The 17,171-nt window shown below is 38.3% G+C and overlaps 1 protein-coding gene across 2 annotated transcripts; it reads right to left on the bottom strand.

Annotated features, from left to right (window-relative positions):
* Nucleotides 1-1,177: 1,177 nt before the first annotated feature.
* tmem200ca (transmembrane protein 200C-a) lies at nucleotides 1,178-10,161 on the bottom strand. Of its 2 annotated transcripts, XR_013820155.1 has the most exons (3): nucleotides 10,067-10,161; nucleotides 6,678-9,255; nucleotides 1,178-6,636 (listed from the first exon to the last, which is right to left on the bottom strand). XR_013820155.1 is itself a non-coding variant. In XM_079862924.1 (2 exons), the coding sequence occupies exon 2, from the start codon at nucleotides 9,232-9,234 to the stop codon at nucleotides 7,696-7,698; it is 1,539 nt and encodes a 512-aa protein (XP_079719050.1). In that variant the 5' UTR covers nucleotides 9,235-9,255; nucleotides 10,067-10,161; the 3' UTR covers nucleotides 1,178-7,695. The 2 variants fall into 2 exon arrangements, 1 of the variants encoding a protein (XP_079719050.1); XM_079862924.1 differs by having other exon boundaries at nucleotides 1,178-9,255.
* Between the last annotated feature and the right edge of the window lie 7,010 nt (nucleotides 10,162-17,171).

The following is a 17,171-nucleotide window of genomic DNA, read 5'->3' as shown; positions in this document are numbered from 1 at the left end:
GTAATGAGTGAAGAACAGGAGGGCTTCTTAAAGAAAAACTAACAGGTCTGTGAGAGCCGGAATTCTTACTGGTTGGTAGGTGATCAAATACTTATGTCATGCGATGAAATGCTAATTAATTATTTAAAAATCATAAAATGTGATTTTCTGGATTTTTGTTTTAGATTCTGTCACTCACAGTTGAAGAGTACCTATGATAAAAATTACAGACCTCTACATGCTTTGTAAGTGGGAAAACCTGCAAAATCGGCAGTGCATCAAATACTTGTTCTCCCCACTGTATATATATTATAGGGTTCTCATAGAACCACTGCTCTAGAACCTGTAAATGAACCTGCTAAAATAACTTGCAAAGCTTTCAGAACTGCATAGTAACACACTGTACATTTATAAACAGCACTTACTTTCTTCAGTAAATCTTGTTCTGTTTATGTGAAACGGTGCTAATTATTCTCGCTCTAATGGCGTCAGACTCATTATAGTATTACAGCTCTGAACAGAACAATACTTCACCTAAAGCAAGAGCCAGACAGTCTGAATATAACAGAGGAAAGTGCTGCATAAATCACACAACAGCACATGAGAACGAGAGCCAAACTGCAGCAGTATTGATCCCGGGAAACACAGATCCGAGAGAGAGAGGGAGAGAGAGGAGAAAGAGAGAGAGGGAGGAGAGAGAGAGAGGGAGAGAGGAGAAAGAGAGAGAGGAGAGAGAGAGAGAGAGAGAGAGGAGAAAGAGAGAGAGGGAGGAGAGAGAGAGAGGGAGAGAGGAGAAAGAGAGAGAGGAGAGAGAGAGAGAGAGAGAGAGGAGAGAGAGAGAGGGAGAGAGAGAGAGAGAGAGAGAGAGAGGAGAGAGAGAGAGAGAGAGAGAGAGAAAGAGAGTGTGTGTTAGTGTGAGAGAGAGAGAGAGAGAGACAGAAGGTTATATATGAAAAGCTCTGGAGGTCACAAACATGCTGACTAAAATGTGTTACACATTAATGGGTTAAAACTTTCAGAAGTGTTTCACTGTGAGCACTGACTCAGGATGTTCCCAGCTAACAAAATCTTTTTTGCTAATGTTCTCAAAAACGTTTTGCTTATGTTCCCATTAAGTCATGAAAACATTATTTCGGAATGTTCTCTGAATGTACAAAACGTCCAGTTTTTTAAACGTTTAAAGTCCCCCTGTGGAGAAAATCAAGGTTTTTTTATTGCAATTTTAGGCATTACAGGAATTATTCAAAACCAATATAAAAGAACAAAGAGAGGAAGAACATCACACGTCAAACAATACAAGAGAAACATGAAACCTCCATCTGAATCCCTTATTCGTTATCCTTGACTGGGAAGTCGTATATACGTATCGAAGAAAATCCAGCTTTTAATGTTGTTTATGTGTCTATGTGGTGTTTTTAATCTGCTTTAAGTCAAACCATGTGTAAACTCATAAGTCGACAGCATTGCTGAGTATTTCCTCCTTAAAACTGCAGTGAACCAAAGACAGTCTCAAAAACACGCTTTGAAATCGCTGGTGTTTCTGACGTCACAAACTACCTTGTAACCAATCAGATCAACGTGTGATCGCCAACCAGTGGATCTCTGAGCTGAGCGAGTGAGTGGAGGCGGGGCTCATTTGCATATTCATAGAACCGCGCATACTAAATGAGGCAAGGGTGTCGAGTTACATTCAAGATATTTTAAGGAAAAAACGCATTTTGGTGATCAAAGATGAGTTTTAAGGGATATTGGAACATTTAAGGAACATTATGGAATGTTATTTTTTAACGTTCTGAAACACGTAGTAACATTTAAAAATGTTTGACGAACGTCCAACTAAAACGTTTCAGAAAAAAAGTACCATGAATAAAGTTTTTGAGAACAATATTAAAGACCACATAATGTTGAGTGAATGTCCTATTAACATTTCTGGAAGAAAGTTTGTTCATAACTAAACATTCCGTGTTTGAGGCACATGACGTCGGCTAGGAGATCATATTCGCATTTTAATAATCTTTTGAAATGTTGATTTGTGTCATGCAGGTACTTAAAATCTTAGACCACATAAACATCCCAGAATCCGTCAAATCCATTAATAATACTTACTGATGTTTATTCTGTGGTTTTCCCTCCAAAATGATGTCACTTCCTGCAGGAAGATGTCATCAGGACTGACAGGATGGAAAGTTATATTGAGACACAGGGACAACTTTTAAAAGAAAACATGCTTAAATGAAAAGAGTTAAATAAGGAAATCTCTGTTTTTCCACGTTAGTGCAGCACCTGAGATCAAATCCACTCGCATCCGAGCAGAGGAGCGTTCTCAAGCTCACCTCATCGGGATTAAAGAAAACTATATGCTTTAATCTTTGTAAATTGTGAGTTTAATATTTTGTCCAGTGTATTCAGACATGAACGACGCACAGGAGGAATCACTCATCGCCCTGAAGACAGCTTCTGCTGCTCTCGAACTCTTCACTGGCCGTCTAGTGTGAGTAATGACTCGCTCTTCTACAGGATAATGACATTCACACACAGAGAGTGATACATATTTCAGGACCATCATATCTGTAAACGGATGACTTCACTGACACCATATCAGGAACACACACCATGGAGTATCAAACACACTCTTACAAATAAAGCTTAACATCAATGAAACTTTTTCCAATTTCGCGAAAGGTCTTTATTGTGGGAAAAGGTTCTTTAGATTTTGAAGTGTTCTTCACACTAAGAAAAAAAATACTAATTCTTTTACCAACTGATCACTGAACGGTTCTTTGGGCAAGCTTCATTTTTAAGAGTGTGTTTAACTAGACAGAGTCAGATACAGTAGCAGTTTGAGATGGTGCTTGCTATTGTTTTCAGTTGCATTCAGTATGTTTATTAATTAGCAGAATCTGACTGTTCTATTAAAGGCAAATGGAGACAAAATGACTGAATTACTAGGGAAGCTTTTAGAGTTTAAAGTTATATTTAAACACCTTAACAAAGACAAACTCCCACATGAGCGTCTGTTCATTAACATCACGAGCTGTGGATCAAGCTGCGTTCCATTCAACTCGCAGTTGGAATTTTGAAATAGAACAACACTTACAGTTCTAATCAAAATAGAACAACACTCAAAGTTCCAATCGAAATAGAACAACACTTGAAGTTCCAATCGAAATAGAACAACACTCAAAGTTCCAATCGAAATAAAACAACACTTGAAGTTCCAATCGAAATAGAACAACACTCAAAGTTCCAATCGAAATAAAACAACACTTGAGGTTCTAATCGAAATAAAACAACACTCAAAGTTCCAATCGAAATAAAACAACACTTGAAGTTCCAATCGAAATAGAACAACACTCAAAGTTCCAATCGAAATAAAACAACACTCAAAGTTCCAATCGAAATAGAACAACACTTGAGGTTCTAATCAAAATAGAACAACACTCAAAGTTCCAATCGAAATAGAACAACACTTGAAGTTCCAATCGAAATAAAACAACACTCAAAGTTCCAATCGAAATAAAACAACACTTGAAGTTCCAATCGAAATAGAACAACACTCAAAGTTCCAATCGAAATAAAACAACACTCAAAGTTCCAATCGAAATAGAACAACACTTGAGGTTCTAATCAAAATAGAACAACACTCAAAGTTCCAATCGAAATAAAACAACACTTGAAGTTCTAATCGAAATAAAACAACACTCAAAGTTCCAATCGAAATAAAACAACACTTGAAGTTCCAATCGAAATAGAACAACACTCAAAGTTCCAATCGAAATAAAACAACACTCAAAGTTCCAATCGAAATAGAACAACACTTGAGGTTCTAATCAAAATAGAACAACACTCAAAGTTCCAATCGAAATAGAACAACACTTGAAGTTCCAATCGAAATAAAACAACACTCAAAGTTCCAATCGAAATAAAACAACACTCAAAGTTCCAATCGAAATAAAACAACACTTGAAGTTCCAATCGAAATAGAACAACACTCAAAGTTCCAATCGAAATAAAACAACACTCAAAGTTCCAATCGAAATAGAACAACACTTGAGGTTCTAATCAAAATAGAACAACACTCAAAGTTCCAATCGAAATAAAACAACACTTGAAGTTCCAATCGAAATAAAACAACACTCAAAGTTCCAATCGAAATAAAACAACACTCAAAGTTCCAATCGAAATAGAACAACACTTGAGGTTCTAATCAAAATAAAACAACACTCAAAGTTCCAATCGAAATAGAACAACACTTGAAGTTCCAATCGAAATAAAACAACACTTGAAGTTCCAATCGAAATAAAACAACACTCAAAGTTCCAATCGAAATAAAACAACACTCAAAGTTCCAATCGAAATAAAACAACACTCAAAGTTCCAATCGAAATAAAACAACACTCAAAGTTCCAATCGAAATAAAACAACACTCAAAGTTCCAATCGAAATAGAACAACACTCAAAGTTCCAATCGAAATAAAACAACACTCAAAGTTCCAATCGAAATAAAACAACACTCAAAGTTCCAATCGAAATAGAACAACACTCAAAGTTCCAATCGAAATAGAACAACACTCGAAGTTCCAATCGAAATAGAACAACACTCAAAGTTCCAATCAAAATAGAACAACACTTGAGGTTCTAATCAAAATAGAACAACATTTACAGTTCCAATTGAAATAGAACAACACTTGAAGTTTCAATCGAAATAGAACAACACTTGAGGTTCCAATTGAAATAGAACAACACTTCAGGTTCCAATCAAAATAGAACAACATTTACAGTTCCAATTGAAATAGAACAACACTTGAAGTTCCAATCTAAATGGAACAAAACTCGAGGATCCAATCGAAATAGAACAACACTTGAGGATCCAATCGAAATAGAACAACACTTGAGGTTCCAATTGAAATAGAACAACACTTGAAGTTTCAATCGAAATAGAACAACACTTGAGGTTCCAATTGAAATAGAACAACACTTCAGGTTCCAATCAAAATAGAACAACATTTACAGTTCCAATTGAAATAGAACAACACTTGAAGTTCCAATCTAAATGGAACAAAACTCGAGGATCCAATCGAAATAGAACAACACTTGAGGATCCAATCGAAATAGAACAACACTTGAGGTTCCAATTGAAATAGAACAACACTTGAGGTTCCAATCAAAATAGAACAACATTTACAGTTCCAATTGAAATAGAACAACACTTGAAGTTCCAATCTAAATGGAACAAAACTCGAGGATCCAATCGAAATAGAACAACACTTGAGGTTCCAATCGAAATAGAACAACACTTGAGGTTCCAATTGAAATAGAACAACACTTGAGGTTCCAATTGAAATAGAACAACACTTGAGGTTCCAATTGAAATAGAACAACACTTGAGGTTCCAATTGAAATAGAACAACACTCAAAGTTCCAATCGAAATAGAACAACACTTGAGGTTCTAATCAAAATAGAACAACATTTACAGTTCCAATTGAAATAGAACAACACTTGAGGTTCCAATCGAAATAGAACAAAACTTACAGTTCCAAATCGAAATAAAACATTTGAAGTTCCAATCGAAATAGAACAACACTTGAAGTTCTAATCAAAATAGAACAAAACTTACAGTTCCAAATCGAAATAAAACATTTGAAGTTCCAATCGAAATAAAGCAACAATTGAAGTTCCAATCAAAATAGAACAACACTTGAAATTCCAATCTAAACTTGTAACAGTAATAGTATGTGCACTGTGATTGTTAGTCAGTGCATGTTCAACGGACCTGTTTCAGATCACACAAACACTCTAGTACCAAATTAGTCATTAAAAACCATCAGTTTTAACTCTAAACTCTTCTTTCCTCAGAGGTTACTTGATTTTTTTTTTCTCATTCAAACATCTGCTTTTGGATGGAACGCAGCATTAATGCTTCCCTTGGCCCGCTTTAAAGAGACACTGTTGATTAATCTTTCATTAATTGACCCCAAAACTCTAGCGTCTCATGATATTTTAAATATACTGTAATGGATATTACATTTCAGACAGTACTGAACTACATGAACCACTGTGCTTGCTAACTAACGTCTGGATTTGACTCAAGGTTCGTTTGAGTTCAAGTCAAAAAAAAAAATTAATACAAAGTAAAAACTGAGAGCATACAAGTGTAAGTCAACATCTCAAAAATGCAAACATAAATATTTCCCACACAAGCAGGGAACATTTCAAATTAGATATTGCTATCAAGTCAATTTCTAAAAATAATCAGTAATTTGGTGGTTAAAAAAAGTGCAAGTAGACGACAGTATAAAACATGCTGCTCAGACAGCCAAACTTCACCGATAAACTAAACATCCACGAATATTCTACTACTGGAAGTATAAAGGAAATTTTTTAATCTAGTGGAGCATAGCTGTGCTATCATGCTGAAAGTCTGAGACTTACTTCCCATCTGGTTTTTGCTTGTAGTTCCTTGAGGAAACAGTATTAAACACTGACCTTTGGGTCTAACATATTAACAACATTTCAGGCAATGTTTGCTCTCTTTTGAGTACTTTATGAAGACCATCACTGCTCGTAATGTCACTGAAATTACTTTTAAGGTGCGGTAGCATTTAGCGTTGTTTAGCGAATTTACACAAGCGAAATCCAGCCATTTCAATAGGAATCTACATGAGGGCGAAACATTTCCCCATGCAGATTTTGCAACGATCTGACCAACAGAAAAGATGATAAAGGAGTTTCTTGTGTGAGCTGTTCTTCATACATCGCTCTACCAATGTGAAATCCATTGGGTAAATTCCCAATCCCGTCGATTCCTATTGAAATTACTGGTTTTTACTTTTGAAAATTAGCTGAAATTACTTTCTGAGAACCATCAAATGGACAGAGTAGAAATATAACTAGAATGTAACTGTAGAAATTTGTGGCTTATGTGATGGTCTTAGTCTAGACTCTACCAATGCAAAATCCATGTGGGGACATTCCCAATCCCGTCGATTCCTATTGAAATGACTGGATTTCGCTTGTGAAAATTTGCTGAAATTACTTTCTGAAGGACCATCAAATGGACAAAGTAGAAGTTTAACTTGAATTTAACTGTAGAAATTTGATTAGCCTTTATGAGGGTTGCACTTTGGCCTTTGTGATGGTCCTCGACTCAACCAATGTGAAATCCATGTGAGGAAACTCCCAATCGCGTCAATTCCCATTGAAATGACTGGATTTCGCTTGTGAAAATTTGCTGAAATTACTTTCTGAAGGACCATCAAATGGACAGAGTAGAAGTTTAACTTGAATTTAACTGTAGAAATTTGATTAGCCTTTATGAGGGTTGCACTTTGGCCTTTGTGATGGTCCTAGACTCAACCAATGTGAAATCCATGTGGGGAAACTCCCAATCGCGTCAATTCCCATTGAAATGACTGGATTTCGCTTGTGAAAATTTGCTGAAATTACTTTCTGAAGGACCATCAAATGGACAGAGTAGAAGTTTAACTTGAATTTAACTGTAGAAATTTGATTAGCCTTTATGAGGGTTGCACTTTGGCCTTTGTGATGGTCCTAGACTCAACCAATGTGAAATCCATGTGGGGAAACTCCCAATCGCGTCAATTCCCATTGAAATGACTGGATTTCGCTTGGGAAAATTCTCTAAACAGATTTCCCCAATGTGACCGTACCTTTAGTTTCCTCTCAGCCAAGAGTCTCAAGAGCGAATCCCAGAGTTAAATTTCTACACTGTCCATTTCCACATCCTCTAAAGTAGTGTCCGATTGAGAAACCATTATGAGTTTTTGTTTCTTTGAGTATTGTCTGACCACGCCGCTCTCCTCTTGGTCCGTCTGATTGAGGTCCTTTTCCAAAACCTCAACAGAACTCCCACGACTAAACATGGCATTGTCCGTGGACTCGAAGGACTCGCCGCCAAGACCCTCGAGTTTGGTGTAGCCTCCGCTACCGAGACCCTCCAGTCGAGGGCAACTGAGACGCCTCGATCGCACCTGCCGGTCCGTAGGAATACATGAGATATCCAGATCAATAGACCTGGAGTAGTCCGATAAAGCGCTTAAAGACAGGTGAGATCCTGTGGTTTTGCGGCCCGGAGAACACGGTGGAAGCAACTGAACCTGGGATCCTTGCAAAGAAACTCGAGGAGCTCCTTGCAAACTTCCAATACTCCTATAAACCTCCACCGAGTCCTGCGGAAGCTCCGGATGACTTTGAGCCGGTTCCACTTTGGCCTTTGTGATGGTCCTAGACGCCACCAGATCCTCCAAACGTCTACAAATGGCCTCGGCGTCCAAAAACTCTCTCTTGGCTTCTCCCGTTTTATCCGAACCCCTTCTTTCGGACGCTCCTCGGTTGTTGAGCTTCATCATCGGCAGGGTGAACGCATTGACCGAAGTTGATACGATTGTTCTGGTTTCCCATTCTTTGAGCTCAGGTGGGATTCGTTTCTGATCTTGATAGATACTGTAGACGGTGTCCGTAAAGCTCTGTTTGTCCAAAGAAGAGACTCGTGGGATTGTGGTCGACAGACGTCGGGATGGGATCGTGCTACTCGAGTCGTGTCGACCGGAGCCTGGAGAAGGCCAGGAGACTTTATTCGGGGATTTGTTCTCTTTCGATTGGCAGTAGTTCACGAAACCGTTCAGCGGCCCGGGCTCCTTGCTCCGCAAACTATGAATGTCGATCACCGTTGAGTAGATGTCTCTTAGATTAATGATTTTGGTCTTTTTGTCTCTGTTTTCGTGAAGTACTGCATTCGCACAAATGAATAGGAAGATCCCGATTCCCATGATTAAAGGTCCGAACACCTTCAGCTTGTCGGAATACAAGTATCTGTTAATAAACGTAGCGAATGCTCCAAGCTTAGCCGAATGCACCTCAGCAGTCCCATTGGATCCATTATAGCTCCTGAAGACTTTATCTAGTAGATCCCATCTGACGCTCACATTGACCAATTCTCGGCTCTCGTAAGTCCTCAGAGCGCTCGATGTGTTCATCAATCCCGGATACGGCGGATTGGGTTTGGGCCAGTATCCCATCACAGCCATTGCGACGCCAACCAGCAGCACCAGAATCCCAATGGCAGCGACCAGTCCAGATATGGAACACAGATTTAGCTTTCCTTTAACCACAACCACTTCGTTCTTCCTCTTTTTCTTTGCTTTCCTCTTGCGCTTGTTTTCGGCGCGGTTCTTCGCGCGGAGGGAGTCCTGTCGCCGGGCAGATATTCGCAGAAGACCCCCTGTGGCAATCATGATGGCGCTCAATTAATCATCCTGGAAAAGACCGGAAGAACATGAGAACATTAGTGTGAGCTGGAAAAGCCATGAGAACTTGACACATACTCACTAAATCTATCATATAGCGTGTGCATTTACAACAAATAATAATAATAAATGCTAAACACAAACAAAAACACATAAATATATACGTACACACTACCGGTGAAAAGTTTTACTGTTGCTGAAAGAAGTCTCTTCTGCTCAAACCTGGATTTATTTGATCAAAAATGCAGTAAAAAATTGTGAAATATTATTTTAATTTGAAATAGCTTGTTTTCTATGTGAATATATAGTAAAGTGTAATTTATTCCTGTGATCAAAGCTGAATTTTCAGCATCATTACATTGCATGATGTAATGACATTACATCATTACAGTCTTAGGTGTCACATGATCCTTCAGAATGTGATGATTTGATGCTCAAGAAACATTTATGATTATCAATGTTGAAAAAAGTTCATATTTTTGTGAAAACTGTTATATATTTTATTTTTCAGGATTCTTTGATGAATAGAAAGTTTAAAAGAACAGCAATTATTTGTAATAGAATCTTTTGTAACATTATAAATGTCTTTACTGTGACTTTTGATCAATTTAATGCGAGACTGAAGACTGGCGTAATGATGCTGAAAATTCAGCTTTGATCACAGGAATAAATTACACTTTATATTCACATAGGAAAATGCTATATTAAATAGTAAAAATATTTCACAATTTTCCAGTATTTTTAATCAAAGAAATGCAGCCTTGGTGAGCAGAAGAGACTTGTTTTTGTTTATCACCCTTTTTCAATGAATGTCACACACCAGCATTTGCCGTGCTCCTATTGGTTCTTCATCAGATGGACGTTCCAGAAGCTCATTTATCCCGATGAAAGCTCTGTCAGATCTGGAAGGCTGAACATGCGAGAGCTTGAACACAAAGCAGGCGCGACGAAGCTCCGTCCCGGGCGAGTGTTCGTCGGGATCTCCGGCACACCGAGTGGGAGCGAGACGCTGGATCCTGCGAACACCATATGGATAGTGTGGGTTAATGCAGCACACACACACACAGCAATCACAGACACATGACTGAAAGATGAACAGAAGCGGTGTGAGACAGAGACAGATGATATGATTCACTTCAGACTCCAAACAGAAAGATGAAAAGCATCTGTTTTTTCTGTTTGGTGTTGATTTGACATAAAAGCTGATTCTGTCTCGAACTGTGGGAACGCGAGTGAGCGACAGGCTAACAGGTACAAGCGTCTTGTTGCTGGGTGCACATATGATTACAGCTGAAAATATGAGTCCTAGGGGTGTAACAATATATCATGTCACAATATATCGCAATACAAAAATGCAACAATATCTATCATGGATAGTTCACCCAAACTTTGTGAGAAAAAACTCACGTTTTCAGAGTTTTAGTGTCAATACTACATTAAAATACTATATAATGTATAAAAATGCAATGGGGGAATACTTGGTCCTAATTATGCCAAATATCTGATGTTATCAGTAAAAAGTGGCCGACATTATTTTAAATATATCTAGTCAGTGACAGACATCAAGCATATTCATCTACAATAATTCAGTATTTTCAGCTTCAGAATCATGAATATTGTTATTCTGGCGTCTCTATTGTCCTGTGCTTTGGGTTTCAGCACCAAGTCCAAGAATATTCATTTACACACACAATGTAATATCAAATTTAGCATTTTCATATCATATTTTGAGTATCGTAATAATATGGTATCGTGAGTTCAGTTTCATGATATGCATCGAATCGTGACATGAGGGTTTCGTTTCACCCGTCCAATAAAACACGAGGTCCTGTCCAGACAATAGATTCAATTAAATTCAATCAAATAACAATGAATTAAAGCTTTAAGTTCATATGGGATCAAATAAAGAAGTAACCAGTTGTGACATGTGACTGTATGTTGAGTCTGAATAAGTGACATCTCTTTGATGACATGTTTACTGGCATGTGGACGGGGCAACCTGTCACTCACATGAGATCAGCCAATAGCAAACCACAACCATCCAATCAATTCCCCACAGACACAATCAAGCCCCGCCCACACTTGTTCTTATTCCAGAAGCGTTTCACTCGGATATACAGTCAAACCAAAAATTATTCAGACCCCCGATTTTTTTTTATTATTATTCCACTAGTGTGTGCAGGACACTATAGTTCAGTAATGTCAGTGAGGAGAGCAAAATAAAGTAAAATGTGACATATTATACCCAATAATTCTTCATACAGAGACTAAAATGATTGGGACACTTTGAGCTGATCATGTTCTGCTGAAGTGTGTTGTCTTTAATTGCTAATGCTCTTTTTACACACAGACTGAACACAATGAAGCATTGCTTGGTGATTGGTTGAGCTAAACTGGTATTATCTAATTGTGTAGTTAAATTTAACAGCTGACAGATATTCAACATAATTCATGTGTGAGACAGTCTAACAGAAGGACGGACAAAACCAGTCAAATATCAGCTGAGTTCTGCTCATATTTTATCACCATTTTCTAAACTATAGCGAATAAACTGATGATAGTGTGAGAAATGTTGAATAAATTCTGGTTTGACTGTACGTCATAACAGGGAAGAAAAGGCGAGAGCAACTTCACTTTCATACCGACTTGAGTTCATGGTGTCGTTCTAAATAAACTTCCAAAGATTAATTACTGAGTGTTTCCTCAAGGGTCTCACCCAAACACAGCCTCATTAACGCGTGCAGAAGATGTCCAGTCCGACACCGGTGTATATAACACACTCTCTGTTTATTTCATATTCTTAATCAAAACAAGACTTTGCAGTGAACCAGTCTGCAGAATAATTTATGGCACCAATTAAATCTTTATATTGTCTTCCAAAAGGGACTTTCGGAGGAAAATACGAATTTGAGCTTCCAGCACCGGTTCATTAGTTCTGAATCATCAGGGGAGAAAAGAAGAGAAAAGTGAATTAGTTTCTTTCTGCAAACTCACTGAGTGTCCATTTCTCTTCGCCACTCCGCGCTCGTTAAAGTCCCTCAACACATTAGACATTGATTTAACATGAATCAGCAGATCCGACATGATAATGACCCTCCAGGGCTTCATAAACCCGATGAGAGTAAACATGTTCTCGTCAGTCGTGAACAGAACTGACTTTATTCGGAAACGTGTGGTTTAACTCGTGCTTTTCTCGGGTGAATGATGGTGCACTTTTATTTCCCTCAGTGTTTGGCATCTGACGTCCCACTGGATCACAACACGGTCAGGAAAAACACAGGAGAAATCTTCCCGTTCCCTCCAGTCATCAAACACATCAGTAATAAGCGTTTATGGACCTGCACTAAATGTAATGCTTAAGGTTTATGGCTGGTCACGTCTTTAAATCAAGATAAACTCACTTGTACTGCACATTTCACACACACACACCGCTTCAAAGCAGCTGTACAGAACATTATGATGTTAATGTTTATAATATCTTAATATCTTTGAGTTGCATTTAGCAGATTAGAGCTGTGCGACAGTATAGTTACATTTTACGATGATAAACAATCAGCTGAGATTTTATAATTAGTATATATTGCTTTACACGAGCGTACTGTAGATCATGTTGGATATACTTATACTGTAAATGCAACTTTATAAACAGAACTGGCCGACTATAGTTACATTTATGATGAAACTAAAAAAATCAGGTGGTTTTGATTCACTATATAGTTGAGCATATACAGCTTTACATGAGTATATGTAAATGTGAATAAAGTTGGATATATACATTAGATACAACATTAGCTAACTGTTTACAGTTTTGGGTTATATAAGGTGTCATTGTTACAGTGTAATTATATATTGAAGTACTGAGTAATATTAATGTACTATAGGGTTAGGGTAGGATTAGGATTGGGTTGAGGGTTAGTTGCATGTAATTATGCATAATTTACTGTTATTACTATGGTAAGAACCTATAACACATGTAACAAGGACACTGTCAAATAAAATGTTACCCTATTTTGCAACAATATAATCAATCACATAGCCAAGATTTGCTTCTGTGAGTGCACTAAGTCATCTGAAACATACAGCAAGCATCATAATTGCTTTGAGACAAAAGACTACGGTCTAGTGCATATGGCTGAACAACGCTCATGAATATTTAATGACATAAATATTCCGATTGGTTGTTTGTCCGTGAACATTCTAGTAGCACCACATCATTTCACTGAAAACCTTCATCACCACAAGTCAGTCTTAATAAATGCAGAAAAAACTATTGCTAATTGGATTAAAAAGATTTCTACTAGAGTAAATGCATTACATGGATCTGCGGTCAGTCATTATTTGAACGTCTCATAATGTAATGTATATATATTGATTGGCTACAAACAAATGGCTTTTCTCCATCTTCATCTCTTCAGTGTGTGGTCATGAAGAAGCTCCAGCTCTTCTCTATATCAGTGTCAGTGTTCCTGAACTCCTGAAACGCCTCCATTGTATCTTGAGTTTCTTCCGGGAACGAACACGTCACAATATTCCTCATTATAATAATTCATGCGCAGAATAAAGGGGCGGGGCCTGGTTGAGTTAGTTAGTAGTGTGTTAAACTGGCGGTTATGGAAAGGGGCGGGGCATATCCCAAACACACTTGAAGCGCTCGACCAATCACAACACACTGCTCCAGCCGACCAATCAGAGCACAGTGTGCTTTTCAGAAGGAGGGGCTTCATAGAGACAGGAAGTAAACAGAGCGTTACTGACAGACTGGGAAGAGAGGAGCCGCAACAATGGAGAATATGAGGAGAATAATCAACATTCAAGCAGGAAAACCTGTTCTAGTAGAGCCTGAAACTACATCAAGACTGTGAGGGCATAATAGGTCCTCTTTAACAATTCAACACACCGATGCTGACGTTACAAAACACACTGCTTTTAAGAAGCAAAGCTCCCAGATTTCTGTGTTGGCACTGCTTCTATATTTCCAACCACAAAGATTTATAGATTTGATGAATTCCTGAGAGTGTTTGGCAATGAAAGACTCAACGTTTAATCAAATAAAGCTGAAAACGCTCTGACGGTCCAGATAAACAGAAGATCACGCAGGCCGCGCGAGTTCAAAGGTGTGTGCGAATCCTTGCACATCAAAGCAAACAGCAGATGATCCGTGCGAACAGAGGAACGAGCGGCGGGATCCACAGAGACTTCACACATCAATTGACATCTCAAACACGGGCGAGGAGGATTTATGGATCACAATGACCTTTACATTCATATCTGAAGGGCTGGATGAAGGGCAGCGGAGATGAAAATAAACATCATGAGGACAAAACACAAAATGACAGCGTTCGCACAAGACTGTCAGAATCAATTTGCGTGTAAAACTACAGAGACGTAGAAGAAATATGATTTCCATCCTCATGCAGTCAGTGCAGAGAAACATAAAGGTAATGGAGCCAGAAATGACGGCTATTACCATCCGAAACACGGGGCGCACAAGTCAACAAATAACACTACACACATTTTTACCAAGCATATGCAGCTGACATTCATTTATAGTGGGAAATGAATAATATGCGGTTGCCAAAGGCTGCTTTTCCTCTAGATTTGGTTTATAGGTTATGTGTGAGTTGCAGTCTTGCTATTCAATCAATAAAGCTCCAAGAAACTACAAACTAGATTAGGTTTGGTGAACAACACCTCTGTAACTGCTATTGACATGTTTAATTGAAACTAATGACTGCGAGGGACAGATGCAATAGGGTTCATTGAAAATATGTTTTACAAAACAAATTCTAGAGGGCAAAAAGGTTGTGAACATTACATTCGACTTTGAATCAATCAATCCCTCCACTTTTCATTATCATTTGCATTAAATTGAATATGCAATCCATACTAAAGAAGGATCTGGTCTCTAATGCGGATCTGGATTCTAATAAGGACTCTGCGCTTTAATGCGAGTCCAGTTGCATCAAATCCCTCTAGTCATTATGGTGCATCAATAAAGGGGTTTGTTTCAACTGGCTGTCGTCTCTAATGTAAGAGAGAACCACTTAGTGGTTTACAGCATAAATACGCCAGTTCTGTTGCATGAGGATCTGCAGTTAATGCATGTCAATCACTTTACGCTGCACTGGGTATTCCAGATTATTTGGTTGTGAGAGACTGGTCAGCTTGAACATGTTCTCATGCACTTTGGATGCATTAATGAGCTCTGATATCACAAACATCTCGTGCATTTCTGCATTCATTATTGCACTGACTGGAAACAGTGATGCAACAAACTACATGCAGAAAACACTGTCCTCATTCAGCACAAAGTCAACTGTATACCTGACACTGTCTCTACCTGGAAGATCTTCTAGGTTTTTAATAACCTAACTGGTGAAATTAATTGGTGGTGATTGACTGAAATGTATTTACAGGTACGTTTCATATTAGAAGACCTAAGATTTTAACAGTCAAATACACAGAACATAACATGCATTGCTCATATATGAGCCTTTTAAACCTGAAACATTGGCAGGTTCACCTCAGTGTTAGTACAGATATACGGTTTTCAGTCCTTCAAATCAATAATAATCAATAATGAATAACCGACCTACTCTTCAGTGTTTCTAACAGGTCAGTGATATTCAATAATGAGGAGATTTATAGTCAATTAAGCTCAGTGTAACAGTTCTCTGTGATGTTACCATACAATTCAAACGCTTCTTATCTCAATATAGACACGGAGATCGTGAAAAGAGGCGAATGTAAATGTAAATATTAGAGTTTTAGTGTTATTTGCACATAAAATGGTGATTTTGAAAATGAGCTACTGCTACATGCTTCTATTAAATGGCTTTTTTTACGAAGGAATTAAACGAAATAACGAATAAAGGTAATTTAAAACAGCCTGCTTTTCAAAAATGAACGTAAAACTGAACAGAAACAGGAAAATCAGGGGGTTTATGCGTAGAAAATAACATGCGTAACAGCTCGTGACATTCGGTACATTTAACGAGCCCTAAAAATACATTAAAACACTGGAGATAGTCAGTCACGCGGTGATATATTCATCATTTATGTCATTCATCGATAAAGCATATTATCTCCACCGACACAGTGAGATGAACAATAAACGATCGCTTACCGTCAAATATGGCTAACAAATTCGTATTCGGGCAATTAAACGAAAACTTTCTCCCTTCGGAAGAGAACATTTTGCGCTTAGGTGGAAATAAATAAGTTCGTTATTTCCAGTATTTCCAGTCAGGAATATTCCCGCGCTCCTTCTCAGCCGTTTACTCGCGCGCGCGCTCGTCTCGCGCTCTTCTGCTGTGGGGAGTGTCGCGCGCGCGGGTTTCTGATCCGGAGAGTTTTGCGCTTCGGGTTCGGATGCTGAGTCTCTCTAGTGTGTGTGTGTGTGTGTGTGTGTCTGCTTCTCGGGTGTTGTTGCTATGATACCACAGCCCGAATCCGGTGGAAGTGCTGCAGGATTTGAATAATTGCCTTCTACACTGTTTAACCCCATGAATGACGGCGCTCGTGATGCTCAAGCGCGCGTTAAACGCCATCAGAGCCCGTCAGCAGAGAGAGAGAGAGAGAGAGAGAGAGAGAGAGAGATGGTGACGCGCGTTTACCTGCGCGATGCGACGAGTTCATTTTTGTCGCGTCGTGCCACTTCCTGTTGGTCATATGCAAGAAAAAAAAAAAAAAATATTAATGCGGCATTTGGAACTTGTTCATAAGAGAACCTTAAACATCAAAACATAAAATTCACCAGTAAAACAAAAGTACAATGACAAAGGAAGACATATACTTTGTAAGGGTCTTTAAGTACATCCAAGATTCTTAAAAGAATACAATGTCCCCAAAAAATACTGTATATCCATATTTTAAACATCAAGATTGTGGGAGCCTACTTATTAGTCTTTCTGAACTAGAGGAAC

The sequence above is a fragment of the Squalius cephalus genome, assembly GCF_949319135.1.
Source record: "Squalius cephalus genome assembly, chromosome: 25".
Lineage (NCBI taxonomy): Eukaryota > Metazoa > Chordata > Actinopteri > Cypriniformes > Leuciscidae > Squalius > Squalius cephalus.
Note: the sequence above shows the minus strand (reverse complement) of the source record. Positions and strands in the feature narration are given on the sequence as shown.